This window comes from Polyodon spathula, chromosome 12, assembly GCF_017654505.1.
Source record: "Polyodon spathula isolate WHYD16114869_AA chromosome 12, ASM1765450v1, whole genome shotgun sequence".
NCBI lineage: Eukaryota > Metazoa > Chordata > Actinopteri > Acipenseriformes > Polyodontidae > Polyodon > Polyodon spathula.
The window spans coordinates 20,457,644-20,474,597 of NC_054545.1; the positions used below are offsets into that span (position 1 = coordinate 20,457,644).

Sequence of the window (16,954 nt, forward strand, 5' to 3'; positions counted from 1 at the left end):
AATAATCCAAGTTACACAAAGCTTACCTATTGTGGTTGAGGAAGGCCCTGACAGAGCTGAAGTGACTGCTGATTGTAGAGTGGGGGTTACAGTCCAAGTGGAGGGACACGATGTAGCCTTGTTTGTTGTCTGTGTTGATGTTTCTACATTGGCTGTATAAAAAAAAGTCATGAATATGGTTTGAAAGGTAAGTGCAGACAGACAGAATAAAACAAACACATTTAGATATTTAAATAGATAGATAAGACATTAAGTACAAGAAGATACTTATTTGAGACAGAGTCAAACCCAGGTAAAAGGCATGGATTAATATACAACTGGAATAGTGTGATCCCAGTTGTTCTGGATGGGCGATACCTGTACCTGCTGTAGATGCTGCTAATGGGGTTGGACTTGGAGTCGTCACATTCCTTGTATCTGTGGTAGCTGTAGTGTTGAACATTATCTCTGTAGGGTTCAAAGTTAAACCTGAAACGAAATGAAAAGTAACTGCTTATTGTACATTTACTAGGGTCCACAGTAAAGCCAATTTTGAAAACATCAGTTGACACCTTCTCTAAACTATACAGCTATACTGTACACAACACAATTCAGAGGCTCATATCTACTGTACACCTATAATGTACACAATACAATTCAGAGGCTCATATCTAGTGTACAGCTATACTGTACACAACACAATTCAGTGGCAAATATCTACTGTACAGCTATAATGTACACACCATGATTCAGAGCCTCATATCTACTGTACAGCTGTACTGTATACACCACGATTTAGAGCCTCATATCTACTGTACAACACCATGCAGGGATCCCTATAGTTCAACACAAACACGGTACAGTGTTTACAATAACTACGCAACAAACATGCAATATGTACTGTACTCTATTAGATGTGCAGGGCCTCTGCCCTGCTGCACTGGCCTTTACACTTACACATTACAATGCAAACCTTTTCACACAGGTCTCAGTTTATACTGTGACCGCGCTGTAACTTCCAGGAAATGGCTCTCAACAGGGTCAGACTGCAGAGGATTTCCTGAAGACTCTGATTTAAAGACAATGTCAATGACTACAAGCTTAGCTTGCTACTACTACAAGCCTAGAATGCTCTACTACAAGCCTAGCATATTCTACTACAAGCCAAAAATGTTACTACAAGCCTAGCATATTCTACTTTGCTGAGGTTCATTTCAATGTTATGTACAAGGGAAAAGAAGATAAAAAAACAAAGCTTCAGCTTCAGTAGTTTAATGAACTTGAATGATTGTTTTTCACAATAAATGGGACATGTTATGTTTTATACCACTTGAAAACAGGAAACAATTTACATCCGATACAGAGAATTCAGAATAAAATCTTTTTCCATTATTCCTTTTTCTACAATCACTTGTTACACCGACCTCGGGGTGGTCTTAGAGTTGCAAGCACACAGCACGCTGCTTTATAAGGAGAATGAGAAAAAGAAATGGACCCTACCTTTGGAAACATTAAAACAGATGATCCACAAGAGAATGCAGGCCTGCAGATCCATCCTTCCCATGTACATGTTCTCAGGGAGCAGGCTAAACCCAGTCTGTGCTGCTCTTACTTCACTGGAAAAGGTGGAAGTGATTCTGAGCTCCTCATATTAGGGCTTCCTGCTAAAGAATATGAGGAAACAGATTGAATTTACTTGGGAAAACATTCACATTGTGATTCAGAAGGGTGTGAGCTATCGTTCTTCAAAGCACGTCACTGCATTATGGCTCCCACATTTCCAGACAGTAAACATTTATACTTACAGTAAAACAAAGAATACCAACTAGGAACTGACTAAATAAAAATAACATTCAGAAATGCTCCAGTGTTTAACTCCTATTTAAAGCAGAACGGTGCATATTTTTGGAATTGTTTACCACCGTCTTAAATTATTTTTTAAAAGACGAAAATTCAGAAAACAAACAAAAAAAAAAACATCTTGAGAGAGAGACCGTGAAATAAATGACTGAGGTGTTTTTATACTACTGTAAGTCAATAGAAGGTTAAAGGACTGGAGTACTTCTTGGAGATATATCCCAATATATCATGCTAATTTTACCATCGTTGTACATGAATAACCTCCTGATCCTCACTCTCTGCTATATAGTAGCAGCATTTGCTCTGCCAGGAAATTCTGGGGCCGGAGCCCAAGAAAAGGGAGCCGCCGTCTACAGAGTAAGAGGGAGAAGTGGAGCTCCCGCTGCTGCCTTTTTGGCCAGGGGCTCCACTCCCGAGTTCACCTCCTGAGGGTTTGGCACTCTTGCTGTCGGGGGGGTCTGGAGCTGTCGTTGATGGAGGGTCTGGAGCTGCCACTGTCTCTCACTTTTATAATACAGGAGGGCCTGGAGCTGTCTTTCCCTGGGGGCCCAGAAGTACCGCTGACTGGGAGTCTGGAGCCGTCATCTCCCAAGTGTCCGCCGTGCTGTCAGTTATTTTGTGTTTAGTTATTTTGGCCCACGTGCCCTTTTGTTTGTATCAGTGCTTTTTTGTAAAACAAAAATCATTTTGTTTAATAAAAGCTGAGCGCTATAGAGTCTCAGTTTGCACCACCATTCTTTGATATGGTTACTTTTCCTGGTCTGACGTCACCCCTGCATCCATCCCTTTCACAAGCTAATATTGTTGTACATGTATAACCTCCTGATCCTCACCATCCCACATAGGCACAATTGGAAAGATGCTGGGGCCCAAGATTCACTCAATTGTTGCATCTAACTTGGCTTCTTTTTTTGATCGCTCCACTTTACATTGAAATGCTCATTCCTTTATCAGCTGGGTTTAACCAGAATAAAGATGCTGAGACACATGTGCCAAGGAAAGTGCTCAACACAGACTGAAGTGTTCTTGGTTATCCTTGTTCATCACAGGTGCAACATGCAGGTAATGAACAGGTAGATCAGAGCACACATGGACATTTAGCCCATACATACAAGAATACCTGAAAGAGCATGAAGCAATATATTTCCAACAATGAAGATGATGAACAAGACCTATAATGGGAACAAGTGCAAGGGATAATGAGAATGCAAGGTAAGTGTATGGAGCAGTGTCACAAAGACGGCCGAAGTGGGCGGCGTCAGAACCAGGAAAAGGAATGAAATACACAAAACACAGGACGGATGAAATGAAGTGATGAAGACGCCTGTTGGCGCCGGTTTAATACAAAATAAAAGGTTTACACAAACACGAAAAACACAGGACACGGCACTCTATGCCAAAATAAATAGACAAACGAAAACAGACTAAACTTAACAAAACGGTGCACGGACAGACACTGACAAACACGGTGAGCGGATACTTCCCCCTCTTCTTCTTCTTCTTCTTCTTCTTCTTCTTCTTCTTCTTCTTCTTCTTCTTCTTCTTCTTCTTCTTCTTCTTATTATTATTACTACTACTACTACTACTACTACTACTACTACTAATTTCCTCCGTCTCCAATCCCGTTCTCCGCTCACCGAACACCCAACCGCCAGTATGTGACAACGTGCATCTATATATACTATTGTGCTAGGATTCAATTACCAGTTAATTATTCACTTGAATCCCAGCACGTGAATTAATAAAGTGCAATTCCCCGTGCTCACATATTACTACATTTTACTTGCACGTGAAGTGCTATGCAATCCTCGTGCCTAAATACACATATACATTTTTAAACACTCGTGTTACACAGACCCGTTTATATCCCGTGTACCAATGTCTATACACCAACATTTAAACACACCACACGCAACACATAACAGATAATATACACAGGGGCGGGCACTTTGTTACAAGCAGGTATTGCAGATCCAGGGCTGGGGTGTTGGAGCATCGTCAAGGTTTTTTTTGCAGATGTGACTTTTGAGCTGATAAGGGAATGGACACAATCACCTTGAAGTATTTCACTGTAAAGTGGAGCAATCAAAAAAGAAGCCAAGTTAGAATCAACAATTGTGTGAATCTTGGGCCCCAGGACCTTTCCAATTGTGCCTATTTGCTTGATGCTTGACAGGGTTGCCCCAATTGCTTCGCCTAACTTAGGCTCTTGTGTTTGATATCACCACTTTAAAAGGCTCTTGCATTTTTCTAACTTGTTTTTTTTTTTACATTGACAATGTTTTTGTTATAGATATCACTTCTTTTTTTTACTTCATCAAATAAGGAATAAAGCGAGGGAAATATATTAGAGAATGTGTCTGGTAAACAGACAGACAAGACAAGAAAGTAATAAGAAGAGTAATATAACAGAATTAAGAAAATATTTTTAAGTAAAATAATGGTAGAAGGGACTTTTGGACAGTACTGAAAGTGTAAACATTGTAGTCTTTTGGTTGCAAATGAACATCCATCAGTGGTGAAGACAATATTTTATTTTGGTAGGTATTAAATATATTGATATTTATGTAGGTACAAAACTACAATGTCATGAATGGTTAAAAAGGTACACATGGATGTCAGTGATAAAAGGTAGTATACTAACCCATTTTAATGCTGAAAATTATAGAGGTGTGTGGCAAAGTGTCTCCCCTGTGTGTATTTTGTGTTATCTGTTGTGTGTTAATGTTGGTGTGTATACTCATTGGTACACGGGATATAAACGGGTCTATGTAACACAATTGTTTAAAATGTATATTTGTACTGAGGCACGAGGATTGCACAGCACTTCACGTGCAAGTAAAAAGTAATATGTGAGCATGGGGAATTGCACTTTATTAATTCACATGCAGTTGTACCGAGACTCCAATTGAATGATTGATTAGCAATTGAGTCTTGGTATAGCTGCATAAAAGCAGCATGTTTTCACATACTCGGGGTTGTGTGTTTGGTGAGTGGCGAACGGGATTGGAGACGGAGGTAATATGAATAATAATAATAGTAGTCGTAGTAGTAAGAAAATATCTGCTCACCGTGTTTTGTTTGTCTATTTATTTTGGCGAATGTGCCGTGTCCTGTTTTTGTATTGTTACAACCGTTTATTTTCTGATTGTTCTGGTCACTCATTAAATGCTGAGCGAAGCCATTCGCTCAGCTCCACCAAAATCCATCTCTCTCTTTGTTTATTTTCCTGTTTCTGGTCGGACGTCCCACACTCCGGCCATTTTTGTGACAAGGTGTTATGAACTTAGGCCAATGTAAGGCATTTGTAAAGCATTAGATTTCTTCATAAAAGGCATTATCCATGTCCTTTGCATTTCTTGGCCATGGTTTGACTTCAAGGAGTGCATCATTTGCACACACCCATTTTCCAGTAGCACCCACAGCAAGAAGAGACACATAGTGTCCTGAAGTAATACCCTGTCCTTGGTGTATGGTTATGAAAGATAGTTGGTAATTCCTGTTGTCCACAGTAATTTTGCTCTTCTGCACAACAGTAAACTTGGCATTGTGTCGCTTTGTAACAGTCCTGTCTGGTTTGGGTACCCAAAGCCAAATCATTGGTTATGGTTTTGACCATACTTTTTTTTTTCCAGATAGTAGGAAACAGCTTGGCATTTCCCTATTGCCCCATTGATGAGACCAGTTGCAATGTCAATGTTCTTGCAAATTAGTTTGCAGCCTATTTTGACTTGTAGTTTCCAGTCCGGCTGTATGACTACAGTCAGCCTTGTAGGTGTTTATTTTTTTCAGCACATTTCTCTGGAAGCTACAAGGGCAGTCCACAGTCCATAAAATGAATGTCCTCTCCAGGCATATGATCAAGCATGGCAGTCTGGCTCTGGTTACAGGCATTGAGCTTGCATCTTTGTCATCTGAGACTTTCATGTGTTTGATCATTTGTTTTTTGTAGCTGGAAATATCTCCTCTTTCCAGGTTTTGGTGGCTTTTGATGGCTCGGAGGCGAGCACGGTTAAGGAGGTTACCAAAAGTTCTGTCCTGTTTCTGGTGCATATTAAGTGTGAGTTCAATTTCTCTTGAGTAACTGGCACATAGGGTGCATTCTGATGCACAGGTGGAAGCTATAGCATATCCCCCAGAAGATGTTGATTTTTCCAAAACAGCCATCATTAGCTCACAAAGATGGATGTACAATAAGGTGACATTGGGAATCATGGACACCTCATCAATAATGAGGTGGGTCACATCTTGCATGTCTGTATGAAGGAATTGCAGTACCTCATCAGGCATTAGTAGTCTGTGATTCGTCATCCCATTGTGAACTGCAACTCCAGTGGGTGCTTTGATTGGCACTTCTTTTTCCAGGCTTTGTTTCACCCATGCTGTGACAGCTTGAATGAGAAAAGTCTTCCCTGTTTTGGCAGTGTGATCAAACACTCTCTGCTGATCTTTATTAAGGTGCTTGAGCATGTCTTCTACATTTTGTAGAAGAGGTTGTGCCACCACATCTCTGAATTCAGCCATTGCCTCTGCAGCCCGCAGAGGAGCAAAGTGAACTTGATTTTCAGGTCCTTCTGTTTCAAGCTTGTTGTCCTCTTCAGCCTCTATTTCCTTTTATTTCTGCTCTACTAGTTTGGTTAACTCCTCATCAGCTGCATCTATTTGTTTGAATTGGTCATGATAGACATAGTTTTTTGAAGGCTATCCCTACAAGCATGGAAGTCTTCCACATAGGAATGGCACCCTCCAGGAAGAAGGTTTGTTCTGTCTTTCCATGGCTTCAAAAATAGGATAGAATAAAAGTAGTTCTCTGGTTAGTCTTGTACATTGTAATGTAATGATTGATTAGGTAGGATGTGCTTCTCTTTTTGATATATCCCAAGAGAAACATTTTAGGCTTCTCTGTCACCACATCATGCCATGCAATGAAATCATAGAAGCTTATGTCTTGCAGAGCCTCTGTACGTTTTGGGTAGTATGAGTCAATCCAGGAAGGAAAGTAGATGTCGGTTGAGTCAGGGTTTTCTTTTGCTAGCATGTCAATGTGTTCCTTGGATTTCAGCCGGCAGCTAGAAACCTTTGATACATCAATCCACTTGATGGTTGTCTGCGGATCTGTGCCATAGAGAGGTAAGCCTGTTGGACAAGCTGCAGAGTGCAACATTTCACAGTCTACTGGCCAGAGACTTGTTTGAGTTGATGTCATTCATGATGCCAAGGGTAAAACTCTTCTCAAGTTTTGAGAGGTATTTTGTAATGTAGCAGTTGAGGGCTGTTCACCAATGAAATTAATATCCATATTGCATTCCCAAGCTAGCAAAATGGCTGGATTGTAATCATTGGATCTGACTTCAGCACTGACTTCTACCACTCTATGGTAGATCATAGAGCTTGCATTGAGGTTTGAGTGCTTTCCGGCCAGCAGTGGCCTCAGCCACATCTTGGATTACCACCACTGTTTGTTCTTTTCTGGGAAATCCAAAGTGACCAACTACCACAACTTTGTTTTTGATTTTCTTGGACTTTAGATAGTATTTGTTCCATTTATGTTGCTGCCATTTCAAGACATGGTCTCTGAGTACAGGTGCTATCACGTCATCTGGAATGGTACAGGTGACATGTTGATTAATGTACTGTGCAATTTGTGAGTTGGGGGAAACTCCAATAAGTGGTGCATCTTCCACCCAAAGAAGCATGAGGAAGTGTTCCATTCCACAACTCTGGAACTTTCTGTGCCAAAAGTAATGTGTTACTTTCCCCAGAGGGCCATTTGGGGATGTAATAAAATGCAAGAACTTGTGTATGAACCGAGATGCACTGACAGGATCTCATGCGACAGGTCCTACTGATGGGCATGTTTGCAAACCCTGGTCCATTCACCTCCTTTAGGAGTCCAAGTCTTCTAGAGCGTCATCCTGTATGTGATGCATTTGGTAAAGATCAGTAGCTGTACCTTTCTTTCTTTCACTGTGTATGGGATATATTGTGTAATTGTGGTAAATGACAGCCTCTTCATCCGGTTGAACCTTACGTAGCAAAGGTTCTTTGGCGTGAGGTTGTTCTTTGTTGATTGTTTCCTCAACAGTGATTTCATCATCATCTTCCTTGTCAGAATGACATTGAAATGCATACAAGTTGTGATTAGTAACCAAGTTGACATATTTTTGTGGCAAGATGATGGGCCAGATCTTTGATCTTTGCACAATCCCCTCGCAAAAAATAGTGCTTTGGCACAAAATGAGAGATTAAAAAATGGCAAAAAGCAGTTTTTTGAGTAATTTGCAAATCTGTTTGTGCCGCACAAAACTGTCTGTACCGATATGACAGCAGACGAGACCACACAATATATCATGCACACATACATATGGACCATTCAAATACACAATTGGCTCCACAGCTAGGTGCCGAGTTTTCAAATTAATGTACTGATAACGCCACTGTTTTATTGAACACAGCTAGTATTGTATCACAAGGAAATACTATATAAGTTTATTTAAAGGCCAGCTGATCCGACATAGCTGTATGTTTTTTAAGTAAACTTTTAAAAAAGGCTTTGGATACTGTCTTTTTATTCTGAATGATTTTTTTGTCGTGATAAAGTCTACTGTGGTAGCACACTCTCTGATTTGTAAATGTAACAAGGTCATTCACCTGCAAAGTAAACATCAATCAAGCATTTTTATATACACAATACACAGAAATGCGTTCTTATTCATTCTACTCACCCATTTGAACAGCATGATTAAGCCCAGTTTGTAAGGTTTTGAGTGTTGCCAGAATGGATTTTTTTCGTTATGCCATTTTTTTTATAAGAATAATAATTAATTCTAAATACACTCGTAAAATGTCAATTGTAGCCTACTATGATTTCTCAATAAATGAACAGTCTCTGTACAATTAACAACATCGACATTCACCAGACTGGACAGCTGCATAAAAATGGCCAGAAATTACAGTTAACAGAACTATTTGATCAAGGGCCATGTGCTGTTTTTTGTTACAACCTTTTTATTTTGTTTGTTCATTTATTAAATGCTGAGCGCAAGCAAGCGCTCAGCTTCAACAAACTCTGAGTCTCTCTGTCCAGTGTGTTATTGCTCAGCCAGCCTCGTAACAACATGTTATTGGAAACAAACCCCCCCCCCCCAAAAAAGGCGGCTTATTGCTTGTATGTTTTTGCCGCAAATTGACTATGGTGATGCAGTATATAGGTTTGCATCACCATCAACTTTAGGTAAACTGGACTTGCTGTATCATGCAGCATTGAGGTACAATACAAACACAAGATTTAGTACTCATCATTGTATACAATTTGGTAGGCTGGACTTCTTTGGCTTTACACAGGTTTAAGCACTGGTATATTCTGGTATATAAGGCTAGTCAGTGTAAATTATATGAATGTACTTATTTAAATGAATACCTGATAGCTTCCCATCATAACCATAGGATCAGACCTCATTCTTTTTTGCATTTTAAAATCCTTAATGTGCGTATTGAGGCTGGTAAAGGATCCTTTGCTTATTTTGCCCCATGGTCCTGAAATGATTTCCAGTCCAAACTAAAGCTGCAGACCCAGATATCTTTATTGCAATTTAAGAGTAAACTGCATGATTTTGTGACAGAGTTGTAATTGTTTTAAATAGGTGACTACTTTTGTGTATTTTGATTATTGTTTTAAATGTGATTTGCCTGTGTCTTAATTGTATTTTACTGTGTACTTGTACTTGTTGTCCGATTGACTTGCTGCTACCTGCTTGGCTAGGTCTCACTCGTAAAAGAGGTTTTAATCTCAATGTGACTACAAGGATAATATATATATATATATATATATATATATATATATATATATATATATATATATATATATATATATATATATAAACTCCTGGTATTGACTGCTGATCTACTAAAAAAAAGGAAGATATTGCATAGTCAGCAACCATGTATGGGGTCATACATGTGCTAATATATTTGTTCACAGCTTTTTGCAAAGGCTTTGTTGGGCACACAAGCCATCGTCTTATATATTATAGGTTATAAAATGATGACTCGTGTGTCTAGAAAAAAAAAAAACTGTTTTTCTGAATAAGGTGTCTAGAATGGCTAGTATTCCAGTAGTGTCCTAATACTAAGTGGGTATTCGGTGTCATGTTTTTGGAATATTGGTATCCAGAATACGGACGGATTCATTTGGAATATCCTGTTTATACGGCATGGAATAGCTATTCAAATTTCCCACTATTCCGAATACAACTGGAACAGGTGCCCGGATAGCAATATGGGTGCAGTCAATTGCGCCTACCACGCGCGGCAGGTGCACAACCTCATAAAAACTCCACATTATCTCTGCATTGTTTGCTCTGGTACTGGGGAATTTAATATGTTCCTCAGCACGTCGCAGCAGCGCAGTTATGAACCTGTCGAGGTGGCGGGACACGGCTGACTGGGTGATCCCCACTGTATCACCTGCTACCTTCTGGAAGGTCCCGGTAGCCAGGATACACAAACAGACAGACACCTCCAATTGCTCAGAGAAGGTATGACTGCAAAGGTTTGTTCTGGCCAGGTCTTGATGCAGCATGTGGCATAGATGAGTCGAGATGATACCTGGACACGACTTGCTCGTTGCTGAGCTCCTCATATGTGTGCCGAGGCCGATGCACCTTTTCAGCATATCTTCGCCTATGTCCAGGTTGCTGTTGCTGGGTGTGCCTTGTATCATTCACATCCACATGTCGACAGACACGCTGCATGCTACCCACGTTTCCCATTGTTGCCTGTTTGTAGTCAGTGCTGGAATGGTAGTGTGTGCGGAGTTAATGCAGTCCTTTTATTCTGCCGTCACCTGGTTTTGTGCTTGGTGCATACCTTCGAATATACCAGGATCACGCATCTTGTCGGCCACTCCCGCCATATTGCGCGATGAATACATTTTATTTCTGCACAGCGCAGAATGGATTGTGATGTGCAAAAGGACATTTCAAATATGGCAACTTGGCACAATTTCGGCACAACGGTCATTTGCTACACGCATACCCCTCTGCACGGTCCGCAAACCTTTCGAAGACTTGGCCCGATGTCTTTCTAGAAAGGATTGATTTCCTTCAACTTCTGTAAATATTATACACTTTATTGACATCCACAATGTCTTCCCAAACAGTTTTGGACTTTGTTGGTGCACTGCATACCAGGATGTGGAGTTCCAAGTCATCTGGCAAGGCTTGTTGTGGTGGGGACAGTTTGCTCAGTGTTTCCTGAAGTTCTGGCTATTTGTGAATAAATGACATGTAATTTTCCTGATGTTGAGTTTGTTTGTTTAGCTGTTGGTCCAATGTTTTTCCTGCTGCTGTTGGGGTCTGGCCTGTGGCTGATTGCGATGCTGATTCTGCTGGTTTGTGTTACAGACAGTTGCATGATGGAATTTCTCATTGGGCGGATTTCGTTCTGAATATTTTACAAATCCAACAAAACAATGCAGGCATTGCAGGTCACGGTGTTATCAAGAATATTTTTCTTGGGAACAAATGAGAATACCTATTCCTTTGGGGCCATGACTAATTAAAACAAATATATTACCACTAAGATATATACTGTATAGGCCTACTCTCAAAACAGCACGGCTAAATATTTAAAAATTAATATTAAAAATAAGTAGGCAGCTATTACTATTACTTATTCATTTATTTTTTATCAAAAGAGCCACCGTCACAATATTAGGAATCTGTCATCTACTTAACATAGATACAAGAAATATGTCCGTTTCATTTATTTTTTTTTAACCAGCAGTGGATAATGCATTGCTGAGCCTGTTGCTCTCACATATCAGATGGTGTCTGGAATGATCCAAATGCAATGAAAACAGCGGGTGGAGGCGTGAAATAAATATATTTATAAGTTCTCTTATGCAATTATTTAAATAGCGATTAATAAAATCAATCATAACAGTGCATCTCAGGTGCCTTATAGAAAAGTGAAAGAGCAGCACGCCGCACCGGCATGGTGTACTGTAATGGAATCAGAAATGAAAAGTGAAAGAGCAGCACGCCGCACCGGCATGGCGTACTATAATGGAATCAGAGATGAAAAGTTCTGCTAGGAGAGAATAGTAGGGAGGAGCTGCCGAGCGCAGCGACCTGGGAAATTTTTTTAACACTAGAGCTACCGGGCATACATACAGACCTAGAACTACCGCAGCGCTCTTTGTTTCATTATATTAAAATGCGTATAAAGCTACTGCAGCATCGCTACGAAACTGTTCTGTGTTAAGTGTAGTCAAAACAGTGCGTTTATTTTAACATACGTAAGGCCGTGGCTTACCTTCGGTTCCCTTTCAATGGAATGACAAACATTACTTAATGGGAAGAGCCCTCTCTGACTGCCAATCACTGAGCATATATAAAAAAGCTGCCCTTTCAGGGTCCTGCTGTGAGGGGGAAGTCCCTCCAACCTCCTGCTGAAGAGGGATGTCCTCACAGTAGCATATTGACATTTTCTCTCTCACTTCACCGAGACAGGTCACAGATTGCCTCGTGCTTTCTTTGTCCGAATTTGGCCGATTTGTTGGTTCTACCTTTAAATTTAAACAAATTTCACGTAAAATCATGCTTTCGAGGTATTTGAGAGTGCTTCTGCCTGATTCTCCTGTCAGTTTACTGACTAGAGCTGGTCTCGACCCCTCTTGCAAGATTGGCAACGAGCCAATACCTTGTGTAGTTCTCTCTACCGAGTTTGGAGCTGTTGTGGTGCTGCAAGGTGACCCTGCGGGCTCGCGACATCGCTCTCTAAGCTGATTTAATAGGCCACAGCAACCAGAAAAAAAAAAAAAAGACAGCTTGGGCCTAGCGTCCTTCTCAAGCCATGGCTGTGCTTGCCCTCGGTGCCCAAGCCGACTGAATCGGCTACACAGCCCAGCATCGACCGCGCTTCTACCAGCCAACTTCAGGCTTGAAACAACACCTATTGGCCCCGACTCTGTGCCGGTGTGACCATCTTCGTCACTGTCCACAGCCCAGCACCGACCACGGTGCCAATAGATGCGGTATCAACTGCTAGGCACCAATCGCGGTTCCTCTCTGCACCGAGCACAGCAGCCCTGCCTATGCACACGCCCTGTCAGTGCGTTCAACTGGGTCCTCCGCTGGTTTTCACCAGTGTGACCAGTGTTCGGCGAAGCTGCCCAGACAGGACAAGCACTTGTCCTGCGCCAGATGCTTGGGGCCAGAACATGCAGCCAAAGCACTGGCGGGTGAGTTGGACTGGACTCCATGCAGAAAGTTCTCCAAAAGCGCAGGAGAGCAGCCCTATCCCCAACAGAGTCTCCTTCCAAGCCAGGAAAGAATGAGGTCCGTGGTCCAAGATCCTCCGGAGAGATCCTTTAGGACCCTCCCCCACACACATGGGTCACCCTCCCCTTCTCCACCACCAGTGCAGAGGCGTAGGCGCTTCTCAGGGGAAGCGAGATGGTCACCGCCGTGGTGGTACCGCTTGAGGGAAAGTTCACCAGGAGACAGGCGGTCACCGCACAGGTACCGCTCTCCTTCCATGCAGACGATCCCCATCGGAGTTGCCTCGGAGGCGCCCAAGCTCAGCCAAACAGCGCTTTGTAGAGCGGGCGAAGACTAAAAGGCCTCAGTAGACTATGTTAGAGGCCCTACTCAAATTGCAGGGCAGACTGCCCCCTACCACCAGGCAGCCCCAACTTCCACAGTCTTGTTTCCCATCCCCAGCACCTAGGCCTCCTAGCCCAGATGAACTGTCCTTCACAGCGTCGAGGTCAGACGTGTCTGACCCAGCAACCCTTGCCGCATGTGTCGCAGAGTTCAGGGCACACATGCAGCTTACAGCTGCAGCCATGGACATTCTCTGGTCGGCAGAACAGGAGGGAAAGGGGAACTGTTTTCTGCAGCAAAAACGGCACCCACAGCAGGCCCTCCATTTGTGCCAGGATTTCCTGGAATTGGTGCGCTCCTCCTGGAACAACGCAGTGTCTGCACCCTCAGCCTCCAGAACAGCAGAGTCCCTGCTGCACACTGCAGGAGCCCAAGAAGCAAGCCTAGGCACATTCCCCACTATCTGGGACAAAGTCACATTATTGGTGCAAGGTTCTACCTTCACCAAGGGGGACAAGGACACAACCTGTCCATCCAAGCCTTGCAGGACAACGGATGTGATGCTTAAGAAGGCATACGCATTGGCAGCGCCGTCAGTCCAAGCAGCAAATGCAATGGCTATACTGGTGTTCTACCAGACAAAGCTAGCAGAGAGGCTGCAGGAAATAGCTACAGAAGCAGACACAGGGGGGAGTTATGTCAGGCACTTCCTAGTCCTCAAGAGAGATGGTGGTTTCAGACCTATTCTGGACCTCAGGGTCCTCAACTTATTCCTCAAACAGAGGAAGTTCAAATGTTGACAGCACAGAGTATCCTCCAGTCCGTCCAACCAGGCGACTGGTTCACATTGATCGACCTGCAAGATGCATACTTTCATGTCCCGATCTGTCCCACGCACAGAAATTATCTGCGCTTCACCTTTCAAGGCAACGTGTACCAATTCTGCGTGCTGCCATTTGACCTCTCGCTGGCGCCCCGCACATTTTCAAAGTGCATGGATGCAGCACTGGCTCCACTCAGGCTGCGGGGTATTCGGATCCTGAACTATCTGAACGACTGGCTAGTTTGTGCACATTCCAAAGCATGCGCAGAGGCGCACACAAAAGAGGTCATAGATCACGTGACGAAGCTAAGGTTCTCAATACATCAACAGAAGAGCAACTTCGTACTGACTTGGGGATCAATCTGAACTCTGTGAGCCTGCTTGCCTCACTATTGGAAGTCACACTCTCCCTATCCAGAGAGGATGCTCTCCTACAGGTTAGAACATATCAAAGGTTGTTGGGGCTGATGGCAGCCGTCTCAAGAATCCTTCCACTAGGGCTGCTGAGAATGTGCCCGCTTCAGCCTGGGTAAATATGCTTAAGGTGCACCCTGTCCGAGTATCCAGACAATGCTGGAAGACACCCAAGTGGTGGCTCCATCCCTGCAATCTGCGCAACTGATCTCCCCAGGATCCCCTCACAGAAGGGAAGTGGTCACTACAGACGCCTCCAGCCTGGTCTTGGGAGTGGTCTGCAATGGCAGAGGAATAAGAGGTCAGTGGAAGGGACATTGACAGCAACCACCCATAAATGCCCAACAGCTACAAGCAGTAAACCTGGCATTATCTAATTTTCACCAGCAGTTAGCGCACAAACATGTGCTGGTCTGGATGGACAATACCACAGTGGTAGCCTACATAAACCACCAAGGCGGCCTGCGCTCATCAGGCCTTCTCCACTCATTGCCCCCTATGGTTCTCCATGGAGAGAGATGGGGGTCCCCTGGGAGTAGACGCACTAGCTCATCCTTGGCCACAAGAGCTCTTGTATGCGTTCCCTCCGCTACCAGCTACCAGAAGATAGAATAACTAAAACAGAGGTCAGAGAACCACTGGCAAACTCAGACCACAACATGGTCTCATTTGAAGTGTTTTTTAAATCCTCAAAAGTAAAGACTAAAGCTAAGGTTTACAATTTTAGAAAAGCAAACTATGAAGGCATGAAACAGAGACTAACAGAAGTAGATTGGAGTAAAATAGAGAAAACACCCACAGAAGAAGGATGGTTGTTCTTCAAAAACGTAGTACTAGAGGCGCAAAACAATTATATCCCTAAAGTAGACAAATCTAAATGTAAAACTAAATTGCCAAAATGGTTTAATAGATCAATTAAAAAAAATATTCAGCGAAAAAAGGCACTTTACAGAGCATTAAAAAAGGACCAAAAAGAAAGTAGACAGAAAGAGTACACAGAACTGCAAATGCAAGTCAAAAAGGAAGTTAGAAAGGCCAAGAGAGAAATAGAAATGAACATTGCTAAGGGAGCTAAAACCAATTCCAAAATGTTTTTCCAATATTACAACAGCAAGAGAACATTCAAAGAGGAGATTAAATGTTTGAGAGATACAAATGGCAAAATCGTAGAGGAAGAAAAAAAAATAGCAAATATGTTAAATGATTACTTTTCACAAGTTTTTACAAAGGAAGATACTGACAACATGCCCCACATGTCATCCAGTTCCTATCCAGTTTTAAATAACTTTAGCATAACTGAGGCAGAAGTGTTAAAGGGACTAGGAGCTCTTAAAATAAACAAATCCCCTGGGCCGGATGAGATCCTCCCAGTAGTACTCAAAGAAATGAAAGAAGTAATTTACAAACCGCTAACCAAGATCATGCAGCAGTCTCTTGACACAGGGGTGGTACCGACAGACTGGAAAATTGCAAACGTAATACCGATCCACAAAAAGGGAAGAAACAAAACTGAACCAGGTAACTACAGACCAGTAAGCCTGACTTCTATTATATGCAAACTTATGGAAACTATAATAAGATCCAAAATGGAAAATTACCTATATGGTAACAGAGTACTGGGAGACAGTCAACATGGTTTTAGGAAAGGGAGATCGTGTCTAACTAACTTGCTTGATTTTTTTGAGGATGCAACATCGATAATGGATAATTGCAAAGCATATGACATGGTTTATTTAGATTTCCAGAAAGCTTTTGACAAAGTCCCGCACAAAAGATTAATTCTCAAACTGAACGCAGTTGGGATTCAAGGAAACACATGTACATGGATTAGGGAGTGGTTAACATGTAGAAAACAGAAAGTACTGATTAGAGGAAAAACCTCAGAATGGAGTGTGGTAACCAGCGGTGTACCACAGGGATCAGTATTAGGTCCTCTGCTATTCCTAATCTACATTAATGATTTAGATTCTGGTATAGTAAGCAAACTTGTTAAATTTGCAGACGACACAAAAGTAGGAGGAGTGGCAAACACTGTTGCAGCAGCAAAGGTCATTCAAAATGATCTAGACAAGATTCAGAACTGGGCAGACACATGGCAAATGACATTTAATAGAGAAAAGTGTAAGGTACTGCACGCAGGAAATAAAAATGTACATTATAAATATCATATGGGAGATATTGAAATTGGAGAAGGAATCTATGAAAAAGACCTAGGAGTTTTTGTTGACTCAGAAATGTCTTCATCTAGGCAATGTGGGGAAGCTATAAA

The 16,954-nt window shown here is 42.2% G+C and overlaps 1 protein-coding gene across 1 annotated transcript in view; it reads right to left on the bottom strand.

Annotated features, from left to right (window-relative positions):
- The window catches only part of LOC121325051 (endothelial cell-specific chemotaxis regulator-like), a 17,941-nt gene extending 16,316 nt beyond the window's left edge, over positions 1–1,625 (bottom strand). The window contains exons 1-3 of the mRNA XM_041267364.1: positions 1,480–1,625; positions 364–468; positions 27–152 (exon numbers count right to left, since the gene is read on the bottom strand). Coding sequence (XP_041123298.1) covers positions 27–152; positions 364–468; positions 1,480–1,549 — 301 coding nt within the window. The 5' untranslated portion in view covers positions 1,550–1,625. The remainder of the gene's footprint in view (positions 1–26; positions 153–363; positions 469–1,479) is intronic.
- Between the last annotated feature and the right edge of the window lie 15,329 nt (positions 1,626–16,954).